General features: G+C 40.8%; 1 protein-coding gene across 1 annotated transcript in view; it reads right to left on the reverse strand.

The window, feature by feature from the left end:
• Positions 1 to 2,976: 2,976 nt before the first annotated feature.
• SUZ12 (SUZ12 polycomb repressive complex 2 subunit) overlaps positions 2,977 to 25,589 on the reverse strand; it is a 52,629-nt gene continuing 30,016 nt past the window's right edge. Inside the window, exons 9-16 of the mRNA XM_024192582.2 lie at positions 22,520 to 22,625; positions 15,771 to 15,948; positions 9,822 to 9,913; positions 9,368 to 9,511; positions 8,211 to 8,368; positions 7,222 to 7,420; positions 6,556 to 6,635; positions 2,977 to 5,407 (exon numbers count right to left, since the gene is read on the reverse strand). Of these exons, the coding sequence (XP_024048350.2) occupies positions 5,062 to 5,407; positions 6,556 to 6,635; positions 7,222 to 7,420; positions 8,211 to 8,368; positions 9,368 to 9,511; positions 9,822 to 9,913; positions 15,771 to 15,948; positions 22,520 to 22,625 (1,303 nt within the window). The 3' untranslated portion in view covers positions 2,977 to 5,061. The remainder of the gene's footprint in view (positions 5,408 to 6,555; positions 6,636 to 7,221; positions 7,421 to 8,210; positions 8,369 to 9,367; positions 9,512 to 9,821; positions 9,914 to 15,770; positions 15,949 to 22,519; positions 22,626 to 25,589) is intronic.

Here is a 25,589-nt window from a genome sequence, read left to right on the forward strand (position 1 = left end):
TCAAACAGATACCAAAAATCTCCTCAGCCACCACAGAACTAGATTAAGATTTACTGTGAAAAGATGGTGAGAGTTAAGAATTAGCTACAGGTAATAATACCCACTGAGATTTTTGGATCTTCAAACTTCATCATATAAACTGTTCATTGGGGATTAGGAGGAAACTTTGTCTGGGAACAGGTTAAGTGCAGGATTTCTTCCTTTGAAGCAGCTGATAGAGGACATTTAGTGTACTGGATTAGATGGACCACTGATCTGATGCAAATTTTTTTTTAACATAATATAGTTCATCTATACCTAGGAAAGTGCTTTTGAAGACTATTCATGTAGTATCCCTATTTACAGCAGAACAGAGGGTACAACTTGCCCATAGTCAAGTTAGCACTGAAGCTGGTAGCAGAACATAGGTCTGTTTCATATGCCCATGCCTTATCCACTGGATATTTCTGATCCCTTTCCCTGTGAGTCCAGATGTTAGGTACTGGGTGTGTATGATTAACCTCCATAAAACTCTACTTCAAGCAAAGAGAGTGATTGCGGTCTTTAAGAAAAAAAAAAGGGTATTCACTCTAAGAGGCAAATGTATGCCTCCCTCTTCTTGTGAAAGGGCTGGTAAGAATAGGTAACTATCAAAATATAAAATGGAGATACATTATATAGGGCTTTGTTCACACAGTTCAGTATACTCCTACCCGAGATAGTTCTGTCAGCTTGTTCACAGTACATACTACAAACCAGCTTAAAAAAATGTAATTTGTAGTAAGGGCTGGTACATTTGTACAAGATTTGAGAAATGTCCAGCATGGTAAACTAGCCCCCGCACTACTGCAAACCCTCACTCTCTCTAGCTTTTAGGGAGGGTATAACTGAGGTCAGATCAGTCTTACCTGAAATCATGAAGTTTAAGTAGATAAGTCACTTACATTAAAACCCATCTTTTGCCATTATCCAAGATGTCAGCTTCCAGCTGTTTGTAAAGACATTTGTTGTAGATCACAAAGGCTAGACGCATGAACTACTAGATAGGTACTCTTCAAACACCAAAGTACTCACCTGTACTGTTAATCCTTTTAAAGAACATTACTGTAGCAGTAGCTTCTCCAGAACAATTAAAGGTTTCAGCAGATTGAAGGCTTGACACTTGCAACTGCTTCAAAACATGTTCCACATCTAAATACTAGAGTCATGCAAAAAGCTTGTTGTAAATACAAAACTGCTTATGAAACTTTGAAAGTATGTTCTCTGAAGCCATAATACCCACTTACCTCAATGACAGATGTTTGTCTTGTGAAATTATTTTTTAAAAATAAAAAAGTTGATCCCTGAACGCTGTGCATGTCTGTTAATTGTTAGCACTGCTTATATTGCTCTCCTCACCCCTCCCTCCGGAATAAACCTCAGCATCTGTTCAAACTAGGTATACATGAGCCCTATACTAGTAAGTCCGTAGATCAGATGACCAGCATAACTGGGTCTGTCCATAAACATGTCTACTCAGACCAAGTGCAGCTTTACTATTATCCTTTCTGTATGGAGTTCTTTTCTGGTAATTTTCACAGGGCCTGCTACTGAAGTGTACATAAACACTGTTGGTGATTCTTCCCTCTAACCTCAGAAGTGCTACTGTTGGGAAGAACAAGACAAGCATAATTTCTCCCTTTAAGCCACAGCTAGTTCATTTGCCACAAGCCCAAAGATGGTATCATACTTGAAACTTGCCTTGCTCATTATATAGGTCTGCAAACCTTGCCACAACCCGCATAATTGTTGTTCACGTACATTGCTAACATACCTATGCCTTAATTTCCTCTCACTGCAACTCCTTTCTGTGGCTTCCTACTCAGTTTAGCCTATGCTGGTGCCTCCTTTCATAAAATAAACACACCCTCACACAACTCCATTGGCTCCCTCTTAGTTTCAAGATCCATTTCTAAACTGCATATTTAAGTACTCTATGAACGTGATGCAGCCTATTTCAGGCATTGCCTCATTACACCCCCGCCTTTTGCTCACCTACTATTGGCCATGACTCTTCCTTCCCACAAAAACACAGCTGGTGAAACACCAAGCCTTCCGAGCAGTATCTCCCCATCTCTTCTGAAAACTCCTTTCATATTGACTCCATCTGGCCATTACTATTGTTATTTGCCTACTCCAACTAGTCAAGAAGCAGCTTTGCTGAATTTCTGTGTGTCAAAGTCCACCTTCCTTTGAAAGAAGTATCAAGACCACCACCACAAGTGTTGGGAGGTGAGTGTCAGACACCCACACACACAGTGAGAGAGAGAGAACACGCGCGTGAGGGGCACTGCCCCTTTAATCATGCTGCCCTTTTAAGTAGACCGGCATGTCCAGATGCAGCAGCAGCTGCCAGCAAGCTCCCTCTGTCCTGACCCGTCATGTGTCGTCCCCCCCAACCCCGCTCTGTGGAGATGGGGGACACCCTGACATCAGTGCTCCCCACCCTGCACAGCAAGCAGGAGGCTCCCAGGAGCAGCTCCAAGGCAGAGGGCAGGAGCAGCACAGCAGTGGGGGGGAGGGACACCTGAAGTGCACAGCACTTGATAGCCTACTGGGCAGCCGCACAACTTAGAGGGGCCTTAGCTCACAACATATACACCATCTACCCCAAACACCCACCCTCAAAAAAGGATGAAATAAAAACCTGTAAATGAAACAAAAAAATCTCAAGCGGATTTTTTTAAACCTTCAAAAGAGCAAGAACCAGAGACTCCCTGAAGTCCATTAGGGATTTCAATACTGATTTTATGGGGAAGGCACTCAGATACTACAACAATGGGTGACCATATAAAACTCTAATATAGACAGGAGAACTGTAACAACCTGACAGATGGAGACTGTAGATGATCCAGATTTGGTCAAAACTGAAAACTGAAAAGAAAGTTACGTTGTTCAGACAAGGTATTATTTGTGGCCTTTTTGCACGCACACAAAATGACTGGACAACGATGGTGGCAGATTTTATATTACTGAACTTTATGTACAAAATCTGATTTCAAATAAACATTTAATGTAAAAACAAAGGTTCATTTAAACAACTGAACTTGCTTCTTTCTTTACATCTACTGTACCATTCAAATGCTTTTTAACCAGCTTACATGATTTCTTCAAAATTTCTTGTTAAGGGTACATATAGAAAAGGCATCTTTATTATAAATAGAAAACAAAGGGATTTTTTCAGCTTTTATTATAAATTGACATGACATACAAAGTTTACTGGACAGAAGTAATTTCATTACTTTTTTGGGGATCACCAACTTTTTGTGCAAACAATGCTAGCCTTCTTTTAAGCATTAAGAGCATAACTGCTTAAGAAATGACATAAGCAATAATTCTAGAACTACATCTCCCCTAAAATAATCTATTTTTTTTACATATGTGCACAGCTTTAGCAAATTAAAGCCAGAGAGAAATGCTTGATGTACTACCCAGAGGCATAATTAGAGTTTGCTATAACTCAGAACTGACAAATCAAAGAGTTTGTAATGAAAGCTGCAGTTTCCCTCTTTCCTATTTTTACACAAAATCAGTGACTAAGAACTTAATACTGGATGACAAATCACATCCACACCATTAGTTAAATAGTCTCACAGTTAAACACATCTTAAGGACCATCAAAATCAGTATTTACATTTTATAAATTTCTGAAGACACCATTAGAAAGCTTATATATCCCTTAAACAAAATAGGGAAATGCATCTTATGGTGATGGAATGAAATAAAAAATTAAAAATACCTGTATTTACAGCAGCATTGTTCCTTTATAAATAAAGAATATGAAAAATGCAATATCTTAAGGATAATAAAAAATTGAGGTGATGTCACAACCACAGTGCTTGCTTGAATAAACCCTTCGGTGCTGATACTGTACCAGTAGTGAAACCACTTTCCATTGGAAAAAATCTGTAAACATATGCATAAAATGTGTTAACAGCAGTGCAAAACTGCTCAAATATATTTTAGTCAGCATCTTAGTATCTGTATTGAATACAATACATCACAGAATACTTGCATAAGAAGTGCAACACATTTTCTGGTCCAATTTTACAGTGCATTTTTCCTGAAGAGTGGTATCTCAAAAGCCCAAGCTAAATCTATTGCCTGATCCTGCAGTCTGTACTCAGGCAAAACAGTATGCATAACTCCAACTGGAGTATTTATCAGAGTAATGACTACATACTGACTGGGCCTTAGCATGGCACACTACGATGCAACCCTTTAAAAAAAGAGTTAGACACCAGATAGTTCTTTTGTAGCTGTGTAAAGGTGTAATAAAAATAGAAAGTAGCTAAATGTTCAAGTTTAAAATGGTACACTGGGCGATCAATACATCAGAATTATCCACAAAAAACAAACTGCCAGTAACCTCAAAAAGCCAAGATGGTATTTCACTGTGTCTGTAATGTGAAAAGCCAAGGTCTTTCCAAACAGGCACAAGACAAAGAAGTGCTATGTTAAATTTGCAAACTTTTACAATTTTAGTGTAAAAAAATTATCAATTTGTGGTTTATGATGATCATAAATTGATAAATGATTCCAAAAAACAAGGATCAAGGTTAAACTTTAAATAATGATGCATATTTTCACAAAAAAGCTAACTGGAGCATTTCTAAATTAAAAAAAGCAAATTGTATCCCAATCCCTTCCCAATGTTTCACAACTTCATGGTAGGAAAAACAGCCAGGTACAGATGCAAAAACCTTAATATAAAAAACTGTTTTACATATACTTAAATTATGTAAATTCAGTAGAGTTCATAAGATACTAATTACTAAAATTACAAAAAGATTTTTGTATTGCTCTTCATGCTCAAACTCTTAGAATATTTTCATTACATCACCAAAACTGATATACATGTAGTACTTGCATAATTAACTGAATAGGAATCTGTTGTAACAATATCCTTGTTGAAATCATTTATTTCCATCCAACAGTGCCTGTTTGGAACCTGTGTAATTTTTTGTTTAATTCTTTATATAGCTCATGCACCCTAGAATGTCACTTCAATGTTTGTCCATTGAATGGCATTTGCCTTTTCCTTCAGAGCTTTTGTTTTTTGCTCTGTTTTGTGACCCCTGAGACACTATCTGTTTCTGAAACTCTCTCTCTCGTGTTAGTTTCACTATATCCATTTGTTGTCCCACTTTGTTCTTCAGAAAACTCCTCATTTGTTGGGGTAGTTGATTCTCCTTTTTCTAACTTCTGCTGCATTTCTCGAAGCTTAGTAACAGCTTTGTCTATTGACATTATGCTAATGAGGTTAAAGTCATGCATGCTGACCAGATGAAGCATAAAATTTCTACATAAGTTCTTCTTAATAATTTTCTGTCCGTAATTTTCAACAAACAGCATACAGGCATGATTCATTTGATTGTCAGCAATAAACCTGTCAAATTAAAAAATTGTTAGTATGGAAGTAAAACATTTTGGAAATCAAAAGCAATATAACATGTAGTTCACATCACTAATAGTAATGTCACTATCAGAGTCTGGGAGCTTCCAGATATAAAAGCTTTCAAAATTTCCAGAGATTAATCTAAAATAGTAAGAAAATGCACACACACTGCAGCACATTCCTCTTTTAAACTGATCTCCCTTTGGATTTTAAGTGCTCTATATCTGTTCAGTGAATTACAAACAAATCAATTAAATCATGGTAGAGACTTGTTGGATCAGTTTCAGAATATGTCGTCATCCTTAGTATAAGTAAATAAGAATGTAGAGATAGTTCTAAAAGAAGTTATTTGTGGCACTTATATTTCGGTTACATCAAACCACAGGTATACTTCATGATTCCTGGGTCATCATTGATGCAATACAGCTGTGGTCTTAGCTATAGAAGGTATTTGACTTGCTGGATTTATGTTTACACCACATCAGATGTTTGATTTTCCTTTTCAACTTGGCTTTGAAAAATTAAGGCTAGAAAATAAATACACTAGGTGTAGAGAAAAATTCCTTTACACATGCTACACTGTTTAGCAAAAGTAGCGTCTCATCCAAGATCCTAGGCAGCTGTGGCTACTGAAGATTCTACTGGACTTTTTGCAAGAGAAGGGAGAGTTAGCATAGACGTTCTGGCAAATTCCAATTCAAGCAATACGAATTTGCCTACCTAAATTACCTCTTCCAATTTCCATTGAATACAATATGTTTACGTCCTTTCTAAATGTCTGTGCACTGTTAAATAGTTGCTCCATTTCTCCCCAGAGCTGGTTGTAATTTAGTGCTATGTGAAGCATTTCACTCAGTTTTAAAGTACTTTGTGATCCCTCCAGGATCAAAGGCATAATTAGAAATAGCATCCCAAATGCCCCAGCTTCCAGAAACTGCAATCAAAATGCAGGATTTTAATATCCTCTGATAAGGTACTGTTCAAGATTGAGTATAGCGAGTAAAGAGGAAAGGAGGATCCACTACATTTAAAAGGTTAAACACATACAAATTAATTGTGTATTTTAAGCCAACTTCGATGCAGCAAAGAATGGTATAAAATAAGTCTATTCTAGTAAAAGTTACAAGAAACGATCATACCCGTGCTTCATAACATGTAGATTCCACAATTTCATCACTTCTTTCTCTCCTTCGTTAACATCAGAAAATTCTTCAATTTGCTGCAGTGAAAATATCAAACAAACATTAAAATCCCAAGGTTAGCAAATACAGTACTTGTTCACTTTGAAGTTCCTTTCCTGGTTTTCAATCACCTATATTTCACAGAAACAACTGCTCCTGTAAATTCATCAAAATACTCTTCAGTCAGGGTAGATCATGGTGTAAAAACGTCATGTGCAAGTCCTTTATTACTAAATCCACATTTCCGTATGTTTCCTGCTATCAAGGGGTATTCCTGCACTAAATAATAGCAACATATGAAAATGAAGGGAGCCTGTAAGATTATGTGAACTGCAACTGAGGACAGACTTCACGTTCACTTTAGTGCCTGCAGTTCAAATGGATAAACATTTCATGTAAGTGGTGCAACTCTAATGAACTCAGGGCTTTAATCCCAAAGGCTAGGTTCCATTTGACTAGTCTAATAAGAGCAGGTGTGTATATATACACACCACTATTTGGATTTCTGAGTGATGGAAAACTAACTCTGCTTAGCAAAATTGATAAATTGTTTGCTGGATAATTTTAATAAAATATAGGCAAGGAAAATTCATCTAAATACATTTTTGTACATAAATAATTTACTGTAATAGTTTTCTCTCTCAGCCATTCAGGATCTTTTTCATCTTCACTGTCTACTTCCATTTCTTGTGGACGGAGAGGTAAACAGGTATCACTGTGGAAATATAACCGATTGTGTCCACTGCTGTATGTTCTTTGCTGTTCCACTTCTCCATCTTCTGATTCAAGAAATTCTGACATACTTGCTTTTGTACGCTTTGGCCTAATGAAAGAAAAAAAAATAACTAAGCATGCTTTACATGTTAGTTTTCAGTTCTATCAGACTTCAGCTATGCAAACACTAGTCACCAGTGGTACTAATTACTAATACTTGTCATTTTATTGGGTTGTGTATATTGTAGTTTCCAAATCTAATACAAAAGATTAAGCATAAAAACCATATTAGACCTCAGAATAAGTTATTGTGCAAGTATCTGAATAATATAATTTAAGAGCGCCGTTACAGTCAGATTAAACAGAATATGAAAATACCATATTCTTACTTGACTGAACATACATGAAGAGCAAGGTTGGTCATATCTGCTTGCTTCAGTAACAATACCCTTTTACTACTTTTTACTCCTGTTAGCATTACAGAGCCAGTACATATAGAAGACTCAGCTGGATTCTTTTCTGTCTCAGAGATTTGTAACTATGCTCCAAATTAAAAATCATCATTACTGGTGAAGCACAAGAAAAAGAACATACCTTATCTTTCAGAACACAGGATGAGCTGGGTATGGCTGGCAGCTATGAAAGCATCTTTTTACTTAAAAAGTGAACTAGTTTTATATGGAATCACTGGTGATGATAGCCCTCAATACCACTTTACAAGGTCACTTTTCAAAATACAACTACTCGTTCACTTTGAATTTCCTTTCCTGGTTTTCAAACAGAGGAACAAATTCTACCCTCAAACCATGTGCAACTTTACAGAAACCAATGGGTATATAAAGGCAGAGTTTGGTCCATGCAATATATATAGAACACCACTTCACTTTTTATTCCCCTACCTGCATACAAGGATGTGTGTGATAGGAGTTCTTTTGACTGGTCCATTGCGACTGAAGGCAAATCCAGGCTGACGATGAATATCCTGAGGATTTCCTGCATAGGAGCCATCATAACACTCATTGATAGAAACATCTATCCTAGCACCTTTTGGATGATACTGTAACAAACAATAGTAAATACATTTAGCATAATAAAGGAAAGTCACTATTGCAACAGGATTTATCCTCTTTTTCTCAATCCCTCAAGGAGTTTTAGAACAGTGACTGTTCAAACTCAAAATGCCTTACAAAATCATTGCATCCACAGTATCAAGTCTCACATGGTTCTAGTTTTCTCTTCCTTCCCCAGAGATAGTGAGACAACTTAAGTAACAATTTTTCCTTTAGATGCAAACAAAGGCCTCTTCATCCTGGATGCTTCACTCTCACCCTTTTCATCCAAGGATTTTAATACAAAGCCATCAGTTTGGTTTGAAAAACTCAATAAAAGTAACCAGTTTAAAAATTAATATTCAGAAGCTCACAAATACAGAAGTGATTCAGAAGAGTGCCTCAAAAGTTTTATGAATCCTTTAGGAAACCTGCCAGTCCTTGCTCTATATTCTAACCAGATCTCCAAGTGCTGAAGCTACAATATGGACATGATATAGACAAAAAGAGGAAATAGGAATCTTAGAGTTTAAAATGAAGGAAATCAGAAATAAATTTAGTGATTTGAAAACACTGAAACAATGCATTGGAAAGGAAACATTTCTTAAGTAATCTTTTGGATACAGTCCCTTACTAAACTAAAATTAACAGGACTTGGAATCGTTAACTGCTTCCTAAAATCTCAGGAAATTCCTGATTTTAAATCTAAGTTAAATTACTGACTACATCATATAAACGAATACACAGTATCAAAAGACAACTACAGTGAAGAAAAATATTCTAAACTGAAGTGATTCTCCTGTACTGTTAAAGATTAAGTCAATAGGGGGGAGGGGGGGGGGAGGGGGGAGAGAGGGAAATCTCTTGGGGCCCAATTTTGGCCTCACATACTTAAACAGGGAGCTGACCCTGACTATGTGACTTACAACAGAATGGCAATGATGTCACTGCGCTATACAATATCTATGACAGACTGTTTCATACTGATAACTGTTGAGATTACTTACAACATAATTAAAAATAAATCTGCTGTGACAAAGCTTAAGATGTTTGAGTAAACTATAAAGTTTGCGGCAGTTCAACGTGCACCAGGGGCAATGCAAGTCATCTCTGGCTTCAGTCTGCTGTCTTGTATTGTTGTTATACAGGAACTGATGCAAAAAAAAAAAAAAAAAAGGTTGGTATTAGCATTATCTGAAATATTTCATTTATTAGTCCTCCACCCTCAAAACCCAGTTAAAAACCCATCACTTTAGCGCGCACACACATATTCCCTATGGGAATGATCTAGGGGAAGTGCTATTCTGCTGAAGTGGCAACTGGGACAGTGCTGCAGATATAGCTAAAAATGCCTCCTCTTTCACACAGATGGGAAAATCTGCATAAAGATCAGGCCTGAACATTTAAATTCTATAATACTTATGTACTCCTCCATTCTTAATGGTGTTAAACTTCCAATACCTGGTAAAATATTCGTAACTTTTGTCGAGGTTCATTTAAAACATCTCTCTCTTTTCTTGTTTGTAGGTCTGTTGGCAAGGATTCTTTCACAGCTACAAAAAGAACATATGTATAAAGACATGCACATCTGTTTAGTGTGATGGGAAAAGGACATTGTTTCTTACCTGAATAGAGCAGCTCTGTAAAGGGTTCCCTCATTCTGGAGGGAATGAGCTACTTCATTGTACTCTGAGTTGGGTAGCTCACCAAACAACGAGTCTTAGCGTTCAGCTTCCTTCTCAAATCTATAGTTACAAATATCATTTAAATACCAAGTGGCTCTCCAGATTGGGGGAACCCTTCAGATTACCTGAACATTTCAAGTTAAGAACAATGTTCTCTTTTCTGGTCTGGGCTTCTCCATTTAAGTTAAGACATTTCTTTAGTAATAGTCAAAACAGACCTGGGTGGGAAACACTGAAAAATATAGCTTCAGATGACTGCACTCAGAACACATTGCCTAAATTCAAATTTCAAAGATTTCTTAAGTCAGACAAGAGAACACACAGTATCAAATGCAGCTATAATGTAAAAAACAAGTATATAATTTAGCATTTTTGCCTGAAATCAAACTTTTTTGGTTAATATTAGGGTCAAGTTTTGGCGTCACATATGCATATAACAATTCCTTAGTTGACAGTACGATTCAATCATCAAATAGGTGCTTGGCACACAGTCTGTACCAACAGCTTCCCTTTCAGCCCACTATGATCATTCCTTTCATTCAGCATAGTAACGTGATGCCCACTAGGCAAGTTACCAATAGTAAGCCAGAAAAATTACATGCAATACGTAGACTCAAATGGAGGTCAGAGACAAGAGACCTAAGTATACAACTTGATCCTTAAAAAGAGTCTACCCACTAAGAAGCGAGACCAATTATAAAACCTACTTGCCTCTGAATGGTCAACAAAATGGGTCAAAATTAGTCTCTAGTCACTAAATATAGAATCTTGATTTTCAAGCTGTTTACAAAATGCAGACATTCCACACTTAAGATTTTAGGAACAGGTGAAAATGTGCATACCCTTACTAGAATTCCAACATAAAAGCAAGAAGAGGACCTAAACCCCTTGTTCTTTGTACCACCTACAAAGAACTAACATTCCATGGGTAGTAAGCTTTCTTACTGGTTTTCAGGATTTAGCACAGGGTCAACCCAATGTTCTGAAAAGCTTTACTGTCTGAGAGAGATCCTTTCACAAGTCTCCCAGGAACACAGCTGACAACATTCAGAGCGTATTTATCCTTCAGAAAGCTGCATCAGATCGTATCCTTTGATGTCTGGGTTCCACTACAGCCCATCCCAATCTGCAGATGTTATAATCAGGTATTTTCTGTCCATCTTCACTTCTCAACACTCAGGAAATAAGATGTAGGTATTAGAAACTTCTTTCCACTATAAAAAACAACTTGTCAATGGTCCAAAGTGCTGAGATGAATCTATTGCAGAATCTTGAAAGTTTTGTTTTAGTTGATAAATATAGCTTCAAGATCGTCTATTGATTGCAGATTGCTTTGGAGCACCTTGCCTGGTGGGATCTCTTAACTGGGAGAATATGATCTTCTGCTTGATAAGCTGCTCTGATGCAAGACAAATTAGCAATGCAGGTTTTCTGGCCAACAACCCGTTTCTTGTCCCTCTCTGTTCATTTCTGCAGTCAACTGCTATTCTGCTCAACAATTCCACCGTTAGCCAAGCCCAGAGAAACAGTGGACCACCAGGAGACCTGGCATGGAGAAGCAGTGAGAAAGAAGTGGAACTTTGCCAGTTGAGGGGGAATACAACTTCCTCCTGAGGGCTTCCTCTACTGGGACTTATCCAAGTTTATCTGGGCTGAATTAGCAGTCCCTATTTCCAGTCACGAAGTAGCTCCTATCCCATCTCTAATCCCTAGTTTGGGTGAAGGATTAATCAAAAGGATCTGGCACTAGGAAGGCCTTACTGAGGACAGCATCATTTCAGTGCTTTATTCTGGACAGCATCTCAGATTCCTAGAAGGTGCAGCTGCCATTCTGAGTATGGCTGAGAAAGTTAAGGTTCATCCTATGAAGGTTGGGCATGGACTTCTGGACAGCTGGGCACAGATGCTGTTGCTGACTGGTGTCTGCATTATTATACAGAAGAGCTGAAGTAGTTAAATGAATTCCCATCCCTTGGAAGAAGCTGTATAGAGATAGGGGCCACTTGTGACCCATGTAGTTTATTACTGTATAACGCAATAGTTGGGCAAATTATAAAAACATGCACCTATTGGAAACAAATGGCCACAAAACAGACCTTCTCCTGTTATTACCTCCAGCCACAGACAGTTACTATTCCAATGGACCAAAATCAGCAAACAAGAGATTAAATTAATGCATCTTGCATTACCATCCTAAAGGCATCAGACTTAAGCGAACAAGAAGAAGAAACTCCAGAACAGAGGAGATTCTGAAGAGAATAACTGCCTCCTGCAACCTCTAGGAATTAAATCCTGGTGGACAGAACTGCATTCCAGCTAAAACCTATATGAGGGACACTGGAAGTTTCCAAGCCAGTTAAGGTTTTATAAATAATACTATATCTTGAAAATCTGAATAGATTTGCAAGATTTCAACGATGATGCTTATAAGCAAGGCTTATTATAGGAGTAAAAGGTAAAATTTTCTATTTTGAAGTTTTAGGACCTTTAACTGAGAAGTGTCTTTTTTGAAAAGAGAGCTAATGTCATTTTCATACCTTACCTCCAACACTATAGCTATGACAGATGCCTATATTAATCCCTTTTACAAGGGGTTTCTAATATAGCCACTGTAATTCTCAATGCAAATCAAGTCTAGGTATAATTTTATATGCAATAAAAATACACTTTCAAAAATGACCCCCTTACAAATTTAGGTGACAGCTTTTAAATAGGTACTGAAGACATTTCTTTAGGCTTGTGTATAATTTTGCCATTTTATTTTTATGTACAGGCATTTCAATAGTGCTCATCAAAATACTAGGTTTCAAAGTAGCAGCCGTGTTAGTCTGTATCTGCAAAAAGAACAGGAGTACTTGTGGCACCTTAGAGACTAACAAATTTATCTGGAGCATAAGCTTTCGTGGGCTACAGCCCACTTCTTCGGATGCATAGAATGGAACATATAGTAAGGAGACTCCAACGAGAAACTGCTGAACTTGAATTAACATGCAAACTAGATACTATTAACTTAGGCTTGAATAGAGACTGGGAATGGCTGAGTCACTACACAGATTGAATCTATTTCCCCATGTTAAGTATCCTCACACCTCTTGTCAACTGTCTGAAATGGGTCATCTTGATCATCACTACAAAAAAGTTTTTTTTCCTCCTGCTGATAGCAGCTCATCTTAATTAATTAGCCTCTTAAAGTTGGTATGGCTACTTCCACCTTTTCATGTTCTGTATATATATCTATATCTCCTTACTATATGTTCCATTCTATGCATCTGAAGAAGTGAGTTGTAGCCCACGAAAGCTTATGCTCAAATAAATTTGTTAGTCTCTAAGGTGCATCAAAATACTAGTTCATATAAATTAAACCAATTTAACTATGCCAGATGAATGAAAAAATGTCTATCTTAGGTATGCAGTTAATATCAATAGGTTATGATAAAACAGGTCTCTGAAGAAGTAGTGGGCCAGATAATATTGACAAAAGTGATTTAAATTTCTACTTGCACAATAGCACCAACATCTATATATAAAAACCCAATTGTTCCACTAATATTGCATTGAGTACAAGAGATTAAGATTAAGTAAATGCAAAAATATAAAATTAATACTACCATTTAAATTTTTTTTAACTACAGTAATCCATTAAAGTCTTCAATTCTATTATAAATTAAAATGGGAATGAAACAGAGAACATTTCAACAAGTCATTTTCTTAACTGAAGCATTCTGAACTAACATTAAATGAATTTGAAAAGAGCACTCTAGCCAATATTGCTTGACTTTAATGACATTTAATGCAGTGATGAAGAAAACATTTTAAACACTGACATTGTTACAGTTTGAATCTAGACTCCCAATCCGTTACGGGAAGACCTTACAGTAAACGCTAACAGGTTGCTGAGGGGGGAAAAAAAGAGAAAGTGTCAAGAGAAAATTCATTTAACCAAAATGGAAAGACAGAACAAAGTTTGGAAGATTTTTAATAGCTAGAGCTCTGATCCTTAGAATTACTAACTCTTCCACTAACAGGTTGCTGAGGAGAAAGATGGTCAAAAGAGCAGTTCAATAATAAAAAACACAAAAATCTGAGTATTAAAGCTTCACCTATATTCTATGAATACTAATTTACCTCAGACAATTACAAATGACTAAGTCAGCTTTGTTCTAATTTACCAACAGGACATCAGTACACAGTTTTACCGCTGAGCATTATGAGTAGAAATTGGAGCTACTGCAGCTCCTCTGAAGGCTGAGTTATTACAATTTTCAGAACTCCTCTTTCATGTAGATGGAAAGTACAAGCATGATATTCCAAGAGTAAGTAATTTCCATCAGCTAGTCACATGCAAAGTATCGAGCAAAAAAGGGCAAAAAATTGAAAACCCTGACAAGTGTCTAAGAAACTCATCTTACTTGAACAGTAAATATAGTTGAGGTTTACAATACACTATATCAATTACACGTCAAGGGGATCATTACCAGTTCAATATCATTCCCAGACAATGTAAAAATTAGCTCTAGAGATTACAAAATCTCTATATTCTGATGAATGCCAAATGAAACATCCGTCCCTTAAACTTTTATCAAAATGTATTCTGACTTAAAGCACCAACTATTTCAGACAGTGTTTTTCCACTATGTTAAGTATCAGGGGGTAGCCGTGTTAGTCTGTATCTACAAAAACAACAAGGAGTCTGGTGGCACCTTAAAGACTAACAGATTTATTTGGGCATAAGCTTTCGTGAGTAAGCTTATGCCCAAATAAATCTGTTAGTCTTTAAGGTGCCACCAGACTCCTTGTTGTTTCCACTATGTTAGAAACAACTGGATGTTAAGTGTTACACAATTGTCATATGAATGCCAAATTCTGGACTAATTGGATCATTTTCACCACAGTGCATGAGTTGGATGAAATTTCAGTTAATAAATTAGAAAGATTAAGGCAATCTAGGAAAGCAGAAAATCCTAGAAAAAGTATACTTAGGCCTGGTCTATGGGGGCGGTGTGTGGAAGGGGGGGGGGGGAAGAATGTTCTAAGATACGCAACTTCAGCTTAAGTCGACGGTGTTAGATCGACTTAGAATTACTTACTTCGCGTCTTTGCGTCATGGGATCGACGGCCGCGGCTCCCCCGTCGACTTTGCTTCCGCCTCTCGCAGAGCTGGAGTTCAGCAGTCGACGGGAGAGCGATCGGGGATCGATTTATCGCATCTACACTATACGTGATAAATCGATCCCCGATAGATCAATCGCTACCTGCCGATCCGGTGGGTAGTGTAGATGTACCCTTAGATTCTACCACTACCTTTCCAAAGACTTATATCATATCAATATGTAAGATAAGCATTTATCTATCTGCTTATGAATATTTAAACTGATCTCACCTGCTAGTCTTAAAATAAACTTGAGGACAGCTATTCCATGTTCTGCTTACCTTAAAGTTCCATTAAAAAAATCTTCAGTAAAGCAATTAAAATACAATAATCCTACAAAAAATGAATTAGGAAAACCAGTACATACACCACTTGTTTCAGCTGCAGTGGTTTTACATAATCTTTTATAGCTCCACTGGTGTAACAAGGCACCCCACAGGTTTGTTTTTTAATTTAGTAATGCAGCAATAAGGAATTCTTAAAGTGAGCATTTCAGTGTAGAAGAGCTCAAAGAGACTGTTAAGACCCCAAAAAAATCAGTGTCCCCAAAACATAAGAAACTGGGTGTTCGCTTACCTATAGTCTGAGCAGGTTTAACAGAAGTAGGCTTGTTTTCTTGAGGGAGACTTTCTGAATTTCGTGTTGCAAGAGGTTTGGCTATAGGAGCTGTAGATTTATCATTTGTATCTCCTGTCCAACGAAGGGTAAACTGAAGTGTAGGTCCCTGAGAAAATGTTTCAAATGGAGGTAACCTCTGGGGGAAAACAACAACCCATGTTTTTACTTGGGAAAACACTGAAATTACTTTGCATAAAAAAGCTTTTATGGGTGAAGTGACACTTCCCCCCCAACAAATGAAAATGTACAAGTGGCTTTTGATCATAATTGTAATCATTTTCTAAATTTAGACTCTTGTACTCTCAAGATAGCATTTTTAAATTTAAACTTTTTTAAATGCTTAACACTAAGGGACAAATTGTGACTCTCCCTCCCTGTCTCCTCACACACTGGTGTGCAGTTACTTGAAAAGTTCTCACCTCAATGGGCCTACTGGTGTGAATAATGGCTCACCAATATGAGTGAGGGCCCAAAAGTCCATGATCACTAATCTTCTTATGATTGTGTTTTTATGCTCCAGCTTGTTTTTCTAGAAGTTCTGTCTTTTTTTTTTTTTTTAAATGTATTGTTTACTATTTTCTTTCTGGACCGTATTCTTGTAGGTTTGCCCGAGTCAAATGTAATATATAACTGATTTTCAAATTAACGTGGCACTTAAATGAAACACCAAGTTCCATAAAAACAGTTACCTACCTTCTCGTAACTGTTCTTCAAGATGTGTTGCTCATGTCGATTCCAAGTAGGCACATGCATGCCGCAAGCACAGTCATCATAAGGTTTTCCTCCTAGCAGTACCTTTTGGGTCAGGCTGGGCACCCCCTGGAGTTGCACCTTCATGGCGCTGCATATAGGTCCCTGCTGACCCGCCGGCTCCTCAGTTCCTTCTTGCCAGAGTCTCTGACAGAGGGGAAGGCGGGTGGGTCTTAGAATGGATATGAGCAACACATCTCAAAGAACAACAGTTACAAGAAGGTAGGTAACCGTTTTTTCTTCGAGAGCTTGCTCATGTCGATTCCAAGTAGGTGACTCCCAAGCAGACCGTCTGAGGAGGAGTCGGAGCTCACAGATTCGATAATTGAAGCACCGCTCTGCCGAAAGCTGCATCACTCCTGGCATGTTGGCATAATGCAAAGTAAACGAGAGGATTGAGGACCAGGTCGCTGCCCTGTCAATCTCCTGTACAGGGACTTGTGCCAGGAAAGTGGCCGAGGAGGCCTGCGCCCATGTAGAATGTGCTGTTAGCGTCAGGGCTGGCACTTTCGCCAGGTCGTAACACGCCCGAATGTTCCACGACAAAATTCTTTGGGATGATACAGGGAGGCCCTTCGTCCTATTCGCTTTGGCAACAAATAGCTGGTTAGACTCCCGGAACAGTTTTGTCCTTTCAATATAGAAGACCAAAGCCCGCCTCACATCCAGGGAATGGAGTCTTTGTTCTCCGCTGTTGGTGTATGGCTTAGGGTGAAACACCAGAAGGAAAATGTCCTAACTTATGTGAAACTGAGATACCACCTTTGGCAGAAAGGCTGGATGGGGCCACAACTGGACCTTGTCTTTGTAGAAGACTGTGTATGGAGGTTCAGATGTCAAGGCTTTGATCTCAGACACCCAATGCTACTCTCCATGAGAGGTAGAAGAGTGAGCTCGAAGGGAGGTCCCATTAAACTGGAGAACACCAGGTTAAGATCCCATGCTAGTACTGGCTGATGGACTGGAGGGTATAACCTCTCCAGGCCCTTGAGAAAACAACCTACCATTGGACTAGCGAAGACTGATTGACCGTCCACCCCTGAGTGAAACGCCAAGATGGCTGCTAGGTGAACCTCTAAGGATGACACCGCCAGACCTGACTGCTTCAAGTGCAACAGACAGTTTAAGATGGAAGGTATTGATGCTTGAGTCGGAGACGTTCCCCTTTGCATCACCCAAATGGAAAATCTCATCCACTTAGCTAAGTAAGTGGCTCTAGCATACGGCTTTTGGCTGCTGAGGAGGACCTCCCTGACAGGTTCAGAGCACGCCAACTCCATGGCGTTTAGCCATGAAGCTTCCATGCTATGAGGTGGAGAGACTCAAGGTTGGGGTGCTGGAGGCGACTGTGGTCTCGGGTGATGAGATCCAGCACCAACTGCAGGGCGATCGAAGCAGCTACTGACAGTTCTCACAATGTGTGCCAGTGTGGGCGGGGCTAGGCTGGCACTATCAGAATGACTGACACACTGTCTCTTCTGATCATGGGCAAGACCTTGTGAACAAGTGGGAAAGCACAAAACAAACGGTCCTTCCAGAGGAGGAGAAATGCATCCTCAGTCAAGCCCGGGCTGTGATTCAGGAAGGAGCAAAACTGTTGACACTTCCGTCGCAAACAGGTCCACCTGGGGAACTCCCCACAATTGGAAGATACTGTTCACAATGTGCAGGAAACTCAACCACTCATGGGCATGGAAGGATCTGCTAAGATGGTCCCCGCCAGCTCATTCTGGGATCCCAGAAAGTAAGATGCCTCTAGGTATATTAAGTGAGCTATGCAAAAGTCCCACAGCTTGAGGGCTTCCTGGCATAGGGGAGAGAAGCATGCTCCACCCTGTCTGTTTCTATGAAACATCGCTGTTGTATTGTCCATTATGACCATGACACATCTGCCCTCCAGGTGGGATTGGAAGGTTTGACAGGCTAAGCGAACCGCCCTCAACTCTCTGACATGGATATGGAGCAAAAGTTCTGTTTGAGACCAGAGGCCTTGCGTCCTGAGCTCACCTAGATGCGCATCCCACCCTACGCTGAAATGTCTGACTAGTGACATCGCTGGTTGCGGTCTAGAGAAGGGCACTCCTGTGCAAATTGCCTGAGGGTTGAGCCACCACCAGTGAGATTCGACAACTCAAGGAGGAAGCAAGACTACCCTGTCCAAACTGACTGTCTGGGCGGTATACCGAAGCCAGCCAGGCCTGAAGGGCTCTGAGCCACAGTCTTGCGTGCCAGACTACGTATGTGCAAGCAGCCATGTGACCAAACAGCTTCAAGCAGCTCTGTCATGGTGGTGATGGGGAAACGTTGAAAGTCCTCTATAATAGAGCACATGGTCTGGAAGCACGACTCTGGCAGGAATGGCCTGGCTTGGGTGGAGTCTAGCACAACTCCTATAAGCTCTATCCTCTGGGTTGGGGATAGGGTGGACTTGGGCACATTCAGCAATAGCCCCAGACTGTCGAAGCTCAATCGTTTTAAATGTACATGTGCCTCAACCTGAGCCCTAGCGCAGCCCTTGACAAGCCAGTTGTCAAGATACGGGAACACCTGCACCTACTGTCTCCTTAGGAAGGCGGCCACGACTGTCATGCACTTGGCGAACACTCGAGGGGCCGCAGACAAGCTGAAGGGAAGGACTGTAAACTGGTAATGGCTGTGATTCACTATGAACCTGAGAAAGTTTGCGGGACGGGACTATCAATATGTGGAAGTATACGTCCTTCAAGTCAAGGGTTGTGTACCAGTCCCCTGGATCCAGGGATGGGATGATGGCAGCCAAAAAGACCATGCGGAACTTCAGTTTCTTCATGAATCTGTTGAGGCCTCAGAGGTCGAGAATGGGTCTGAGACCCCCTTTGGCTTTGGGGATTAGGAAATATCGGGAGTAAAAACCCTTGCCTCATAGCTCCTGAGGGACCTCCTCTAAAGCTCCTGCAGCTAGGAGTGTTTGCACCTCCGGCGTAAGAAGTTGGGACCAGGAAGAGGGATGGGAGGGAAGAGCAATATTGGAGAGAATATCCCATGTCTACCATGTGGAGAACCCAGCAGTCTAAGGGTATCTGGGCCCATGCACAATACAAGTGGGACAGACAGTTCAGACAACAGGGGGAAGGATCCGGTGACTCAAAAGGCGTGCTTGAAGCCAGAGGACTGCTTCACTGAGCCCTGGCCCTAATTGGGCAGCAGATGGGAAGGCTTGCATCTGTTATTCATGCCCCGCTTCCTGGAGAAGTCCCACCTAGGCTGGGGAGGGTAGAAACACGGAGGAGGTTGGGGCTTAAAATGCTTCCTCTGGGTAGCAGGAGTGCGCAGGCCCAAGGACTTCAATGTTGCCCTTGAATCCTTTAGGCTATGGAGTCTGGAGTCCGCCTACTCTGAAAATAACCCCAACCCATCAAAGGGCAGGTCTTGTATTGTCTGCTGGACCTCTGGGAGGAGACCCGAGACTTGAAGCCAGGAACTTCTCCTCATGGCAATGGCGGAGGATATGGTCAATGTGGGCATGTCTGCTGTGTCCAGGGAGGCCTGTAAAGAGGTCCATGCCACTGCCTGGCCCTCCTCCACCACAGATGCAAATTCTGGTCTAGAGTCTGCATGGATCGGTTCCTTAAACTTCGTCATGGCATTCCACGAATTGAAGCTGTATCAGCTCAAGACTGCTTGCTGGTTAGCAATTCAAAGGTGGAGCCCCCCCCACCCCCCGGTGGAGTACACCCTCCTGCTGAAAAGGTCCAGCTTTTTTGAGTCCATGGATTTTGGGATTAGGCCCTGCTGCCCATCTTTCTCTTTCATTCACAGCAGCTACACTAGCAACCCCGGCTGTGGATGAGTAAACAGGTATTTGTACCCTTTTGAAGGAACGAAATATTACCTTTCTACCCCCTTAGCTGTAGGGGGTATAGAGGCAGGAGTCTACCACAAGGTCTTCATGGTGGTCTGGATAGTTTTTATGAGGGGTAATGCTACCCTAAAGGGCCCCTCGGGAGCTAGGATGTCCACCAGGGGGTCCACTGACTCAACCACCTCCTCAGCCTGTAGCCCTAGGTTTTGAGCCACCCTGTGCAGCAGCTCCTGGTGGGCTTTATTGACAATGGGAGGCAGCACAAAAGAAGATGACCCCGCCACTGCCTCATTGGGAAAAGATGACGACGACGTCCTAGGCAGTACTGGGCCCTCCTGACCCTCTGGCTCCCTGCTATCTTCCCGCTTGATGCCTTGCTGTTTGGTGCTGGGGGCGGCTACGGGGGCAGTATCTGGACAGGGCTCTGCGCTGGGATCCGACGCCATCTCGGTGCCTCATGATGGGATACAAGTCCTGGGGTGGTGGAGGGACATGCCCTTCGGAAACTTACTGTGAGCCCCTGGAATAGGTACCCTGGGCCTGATGGTATGGCCACGGGGTCCAGAATGGCTATTGCACGGGCCCCTGCCACTGCACCAGCCACAGCGCCATAGGGGGAACTTGGCCTGCCTCCTGTCTATAGCGGCACACATTCCGACCGGTGCTGGCTGCGCCTTAAGTAATAGAACTCTGCCTCTGAGTCCAATGACTGAGACTCCAAACACAGAGACCATGCCGGTACTGAGCAGGATGGTGCCGCATCACTGCAGGCTTGCCTCTGGACAGCACCGCACCTTGCAGTGCCTGAGGTCTATCTCGTCTGGTGGGGGACTGCGGTACCATCATGGCCATCTGGTCCCTAGCCACCTCGAATTGTCCAGAATGGAAGGGAGCTCTAACTCCTCCACTTGGCACCCTCTAGCAGGAGAGTCCACCGGCGCCAAACTGGACAAACCCCTCTGCAAGCCTGAAGTTGACGGTGCCGTTTCCTGCGAGACAGGTGCCGGGTGCCCCAGCATGGGTCGCACACCGCTAGCGCAGTCAGTCCTGGCTGCTCTCATTGTGGGCGAGTGCCCTCTTTTGTTCTTCTTATGCCTCTTCTGTATGTGAGTGGTGCCGTATTGCCACAGCAGCCTTTGGTGCCGGGTACTGACTGTGCCAAGGGTTTGTGCACCAAAAGTTCTTCCTCGGTGCTGTAGCTTCTCTAATGGAGGCTAGCGTGCGTCACACGGAGGTGCTGTGTCCTGCTAGCCCAGAGCTGGCTGAGGATGGAGAGCTGCCTCCATGAGGAGTTGCTTGAGCCTGGAATCCCTTTCCTTTTTAGTTCTAGGGCGAAACCCTTTGCAGATCCTGCAACCATCTGTTTGATGTGCTTCTCCCAGGCACTTTAGACCGGAGTTGTGGGGATTGCCCTTTGGCATGGGCTTGTGGCAGGTCCCACACAGTTTATATCCTTGGGATCAAGGCATATCCTGAGCCCCAAGAGGGGAACAAACTAGGGTGGGGGAGAACCCCTAAATACAAACTAACTACAACTAAAACTAACTATTTAAAGATTGAAGATACAAAAATCACTAGGGGAAAATGCTTGCCGAAGCAAGAAAGACCCTTAGCTCCAACGACCAACACTGGCGGTAAGAAGGAACTGAGAAGATGGTGGGTTGGCAGGGACCTATATGTGGCGCCATAAAGACACAACTCAAGGGGGCGCCCAGGCCGACCTGACAGGTACCGCTAGGGGAAAAACCCACGCACACACCTACTTGGAATCGACACGAGCAAGCACTCAAAGAAGAAATGGAGAATTTCAATACAAGTTTAGTTTGTGTAGTGACCTTAATTTTACTGTAGTTAGAGTATTATTGAATATTTGTATTGTGGCAGTGCTTAAGAGCCTTAGTCATAGACCAGGACCCCACTGTACTTGGAGCTGTACAAACAAAAACGATTCCTGCCCCAAGAAGCTTACAATTTAAGTACAAGCCTAGAGACAATAAATGATACAGACAGAGGAATACAAGTGAACAATAAAACAATATTGGTCAGCGTGACCAGCAGTGATCTCAGCAGCTTAACTCTTAAGCATTCTGTAGAATAATGGGACAATGGTCCATACCTTCCCATCGAGTATAGTTTCCCATGTTGCTCTTTTCTTGCTAATTGGACACTCTTCCATTTCCTGCATTGCTACTTCATATTCCCCATCCAGAAGCTGCAAGCGCCTGTACACACAAAGTAACATTTTATTCACTGTCTGCTGAAATATATTTGACATTTTAAACACAAGTGAATATATTTCAATGAAACTTGCACATACAAATCTCTCAAAGTAGTTCATTTGCATGAAACTAATGCAACTCCCCCATAGAAGTATATTTGACAACACAGCCTGCATCTCAGCTAAAACAAAAACTATGATGAAAATGGGACACCTACTAAAAATATATGACAAAAAATCCTAGAGAACACAAAACCACATGTGATATGAGAAAATAAGCGTTAAATACAAAATTAATGCAATGATTAGAATCTTCCTGTAAACGAAAAACCTATTGACCAAAGGTCATCAAAAAATGCCCAAATTATCCATGTTCTAATATTAGATGTTCCAGTCAGGACATCAGATCAGGACTCCTAAGACTGAAGAATTTGTCCCACTCACTACCAGTGCCATTTTCAGAAGCCATCTTTCAAAGACACTGTTGGTTTAATGAATGAAGTTCTCAAAAAACTCCACAAAACACCTTTGTCTCCACTGGAATAGACAATTCAAGCATGATACTGTGCTTTTTCACTTCTGTCCAGACATTGACAATGTAAGTAAGGACAATGCCAAAGCATGTGCATTAGATAATCTCTATAAGCATTTCATCTCAAACACGATTATTCTAAAGTCAGCCGCGCAAGCTCGGCTGCTGTCTAAGATTTCTACAGAAAAATATTTTATTAAGTTCATCGCTGTCACTCATGTTGAACAGCATGGAGGAGCAGCAGAGAAGTGACTAGGAAGTAAAATTTGAAGTCATATACTAGAAAATGTTTAATGGCAGCACAAGTTTCTATGACACTTCTGAAGGTATACAAAACCAACTGAAGGCTTGTCAACATGGAATGTTACTGCACGGCAAGCCAGAAAATGAATCCACAGCAAACTAGCTTGCTGCATAGTCCCACACTCTCTGACTTACTACACTTTACAAGTACACCTCTACTCCGATATAACGCTGTCCTCAGGAGCCAAAAAAATCTTACCGTGTTATAGGTGAAACCGCGTTATATCAAACTTGCTTTGATCCGCCGGAGCATGCAGCCCGCCCCCGGAGCGCTGCTTTACCGCGTTATATCCAAATTCATGTTATATCGGGTCGCGTTATATCGGGGTAGAGGTGTAGTAGCCAAACCACAATAATGCCCCATGTAGACAAGCCCTAAGTATTCTGTAATGTCAAAATACAATCCCATGTACTCACTTCCTACCAAGATGTTATATTTTGCTTTTCAGAGCACTATTATTTTACTAGCCACATTCCAATTCCTATCAAGAGCTCCAAGTTGCAAATGCATAATCCATGTCTGAAAGAAACAAACTTAAAAAATTGCTTGCTAAATAGTTAAGTGCTACTTGAGTTTATCCAAACCATTTAATCAGTATTCAATATAAGAATCATGCCTTGCAGGAAAACAGTATTGCCTGTATTTTTAGATGTCTCATCATGTGATACTGTAATAGTTGCTTATTGACTGTCCATACTATTTGAGAGAAGCTTCTGCCTGTCTTTCCTCAAGCAGACACAAACAACACTCTTCTTCCATGCACACGCAGATTGAATATACTGTTTCCCACACTGCTGGGCACAGCAAGAAAACTGTTTGGACAATATTGATGGAGAAACATGGACTTTAACTTGGGAAAGGATGATCTACAGAACGAAAATGATTTCATCAGAGAAGTTCACTTGCAACACGTACAATGTACCTGACGAGAGCTCTGACAAGTCACAGGTGATACTGTTCTCCACATCAGAGGGGTAGCCGTGTTAGTCTGAATCTGTAAAAAGCAACAGACGGTCCTGTGGCACCTTTAAGACTAACAGAAGTATTGGAGCATAAGCTTTCGTGGGTGAATGCCCACTTCATCAGACTCCTGATGAAGTGGGCATTCACCCACGAAAGCTTATGCTCCAATACTTCTGTTAGTCTTAAAGGTGCCACAGGACCCTCTGTTGCTCTCCACATGTCTATCACCAGAGGCAAACTTCCCCCAACAAGTGATGAATTGCGCTATCACACCCAAAGAGCTCACGTTCAATCCAGGGTCTGGAAATAGGCAAATGGCAACCATCCCACACTACCCCTCAGCAGTGAATATGGATTGGACCAAACAATAGAGAACTGGCACTCCAGCTAAGGTCAGTGGAGCTAGTCCCCCGACAGCTGTGCAGAAACTTATCTGTGGATATGTTGAAGGGGGCATATCATAGTGCTGTAGTTGCAGAAATGCCACCAGGGGGCCTGTAAATGCAAGGAGCGTGTCAAAATATGTAGGAACTGTTAAACTATGCTTGTCTAAATAATATGTAGGATATACAGTAACTGCAGTAGAATAAAAACCATAGAAATTTACCAATTTTTCAAATGTAACTTAAATTTTGAACTCCAATTTAGAATGTGAAATATTCAAAATTCAGCTTGGTAAACTTTTTTTAGATTCAGCAAATTCAAGTTATGAAAGATAACCTGTTTAACTACTTGTGCCTCCTACATCTTATTTTACAGAAAATGTGCCCAGCCTATTTAGCAGGGCATCAATTATAAAGATATCCTAGTTTATCTACGGTCATCAGTAATAAGTCAGACTATGTTAATTTAAACTCCATTGAGAAACTGTTTAATAGAAAACAAAATATTGTCAAGCTTCTAAGAGGGCACAGACTAGGGTAAAGAATGAGTACATGGCACTGCTCCTTAAAAATCCTTTGTTTGAAAAATTTGTTTGGATAGATATGTACTTGGACAGAATTACTGAGAGGAACAGACAAGAATTACTAAGGGACATACTCTATTTTAGGCAAATAATTTGTATAGCTATAGATTCAAGTTGCTTTTAACTAACATTTAGAGACTGATCTAGATGACCTGCAGAGTGCCATTTGATCCAATTGCAATAAAGGGAATTCTATATTAAT

The sequence above is a fragment of the Terrapene carolina genome, unplaced genomic scaffold, assembly GCF_002925995.2.
Source record: "Terrapene carolina triunguis isolate 2854851 unplaced genomic scaffold, T_m_triunguis-2.0 Scaffold192, whole genome shotgun sequence".
NCBI classification, from domain to species: Eukaryota; Metazoa; Chordata; order Testudines; family Emydidae; genus Terrapene; species Terrapene triunguis.